Source organism: Emiliania huxleyi (genome assembly GCF_000372725.1).
Source record: "Emiliania huxleyi CCMP1516 unplaced genomic scaffold EMIHUscaffold_8637, whole genome shotgun sequence".
Lineage (NCBI taxonomy): Eukaryota > Haptophyta > Isochrysidales > Noelaerhabdaceae > Emiliania > Emiliania huxleyi.
The window spans coordinates 1-1,240 of record NW_005195560.1 but is presented as its reverse complement, the minus strand read 5'-3'; the positions used below and the strand labels follow the sequence as shown (position 1 = coordinate 1,240).

Genomic DNA, 1,240 nt, shown 5'->3' with positions numbered 1-1,240 from the left:
GCGAGGCATGTCTCCTCATCAGCCCCCCGGCCCCTCCTCGCGCGCAGGCGACCTGAAGTGCGCGGAGGGCGTGCCAGCAGACTACGCCGTCGCCACCGCCAGCGGCCCTAGCTGCGGAATGCACTCCCCCGTGTTCCAACTCGCCCTCAAGACCACGGCACTCGTAGTGCAGCCGTCTTTAGCTGCATTCGTAGCCCTCGTGTTCACGCGTTGCATCTACCGCCACTGCAACCCGCAGCTCACTGCATTAGTTCCCTTACATTCATGCCACTAGGTTGGCGTCTTCAACGAGCGAGACGGCCGCGCGAGCCTCGAGGAGTACGAGAGGGCTTTCGCCGCGGTTATCGTCGGCAACCGCGGCTCACTGGCGCCGCTCACAGAATTGGTCGAGGCGGTGTGTGCGCGGTCGCCGCCTCCGAGGTGACTGTGGGGGTCTGGCCCATATCAGAACTCTGAAACATGCCACCACCTCCACCACAGTTGTCGACTTTTCGTTAAGCTATATAGATTTGGCCTGGGCGCCCCACGCGCGCGCGTGAACTGCTGAACATCTCCTCCCCACGTAAACATGGGAAATCCTCGGACGACCTGGGCTGGCCGACTACACGGTGAGCCATAAAGACATACGGACCTTGCCCAGAGTAGAGGCTAGTGCCATTTCACTCTGACACGCTAATCTTGAAAACGTCTCCAACGGAGCTCCGTGTTGCTTCCAGCGCCCTCCCCCGCGCTCCCTGCGGCCATGGCCGATGCTCCTAGTATGAGAGGTCATCTGGCTACCGCGAGAGCGACCCAACTCGTCGACATCGTCCGATGATTGTGCCTCAAAGTCAGCCTCCGGAGGCTATCGTGGGGTCGAGCCGGCAGTAGCCGTGACATGTGGTTCCACCACCCCTCGTAGGCTTTGCCTCTGATCGCCACCGTTCCCAGGCTGCCTAATGGGATGGAAAGGAAGGCTCGGCGAGCGTATAGAAGCGTGCTCGACCTCGTCGTGGCAACCTGCACGGCAGCGCTGGCAGGCGATATGAGCGTCGTGCCACCTGACCCGAGACGGGTCGCAGGCGTCGTACCGAGCGCGTCGAGACCGTGTCCTGATGTGATCTGCACGGGTGAGTCACGTCGGCGTCAAAGGAGCGACGTGCGACCTGTCAGAGCTTGATCTCCGATCTCAGCGGCGTCGAGTCATCTCCGGCGCGCGACAAAGGTACATCCACAGGACGCGCAGAGGCTGCTGCGACCC

At 62.2% G+C, this 1,240-nt stretch overlaps 1 protein-coding gene across 1 annotated transcript; it reads left to right on the top strand.

Moving 5' to 3' along the window:
• Positions 1–118: 118 nt before the first annotated feature.
• Positions 119–498, top strand: EMIHUDRAFT_259089 (hypothetical protein; the record flags this gene model as incomplete). Its single annotated transcript, XM_005758427.1, has 3 exons — positions 119–199; positions 275–394; positions 481–498. The coding sequence occupies 3 exons, from the start codon at positions 119–121 to the stop codon at positions 496–498; spliced, it is 219 nt and encodes a 72-aa protein (XP_005758484.1).
• Between the last annotated feature and the right edge of the window lie 742 nt (positions 499–1,240).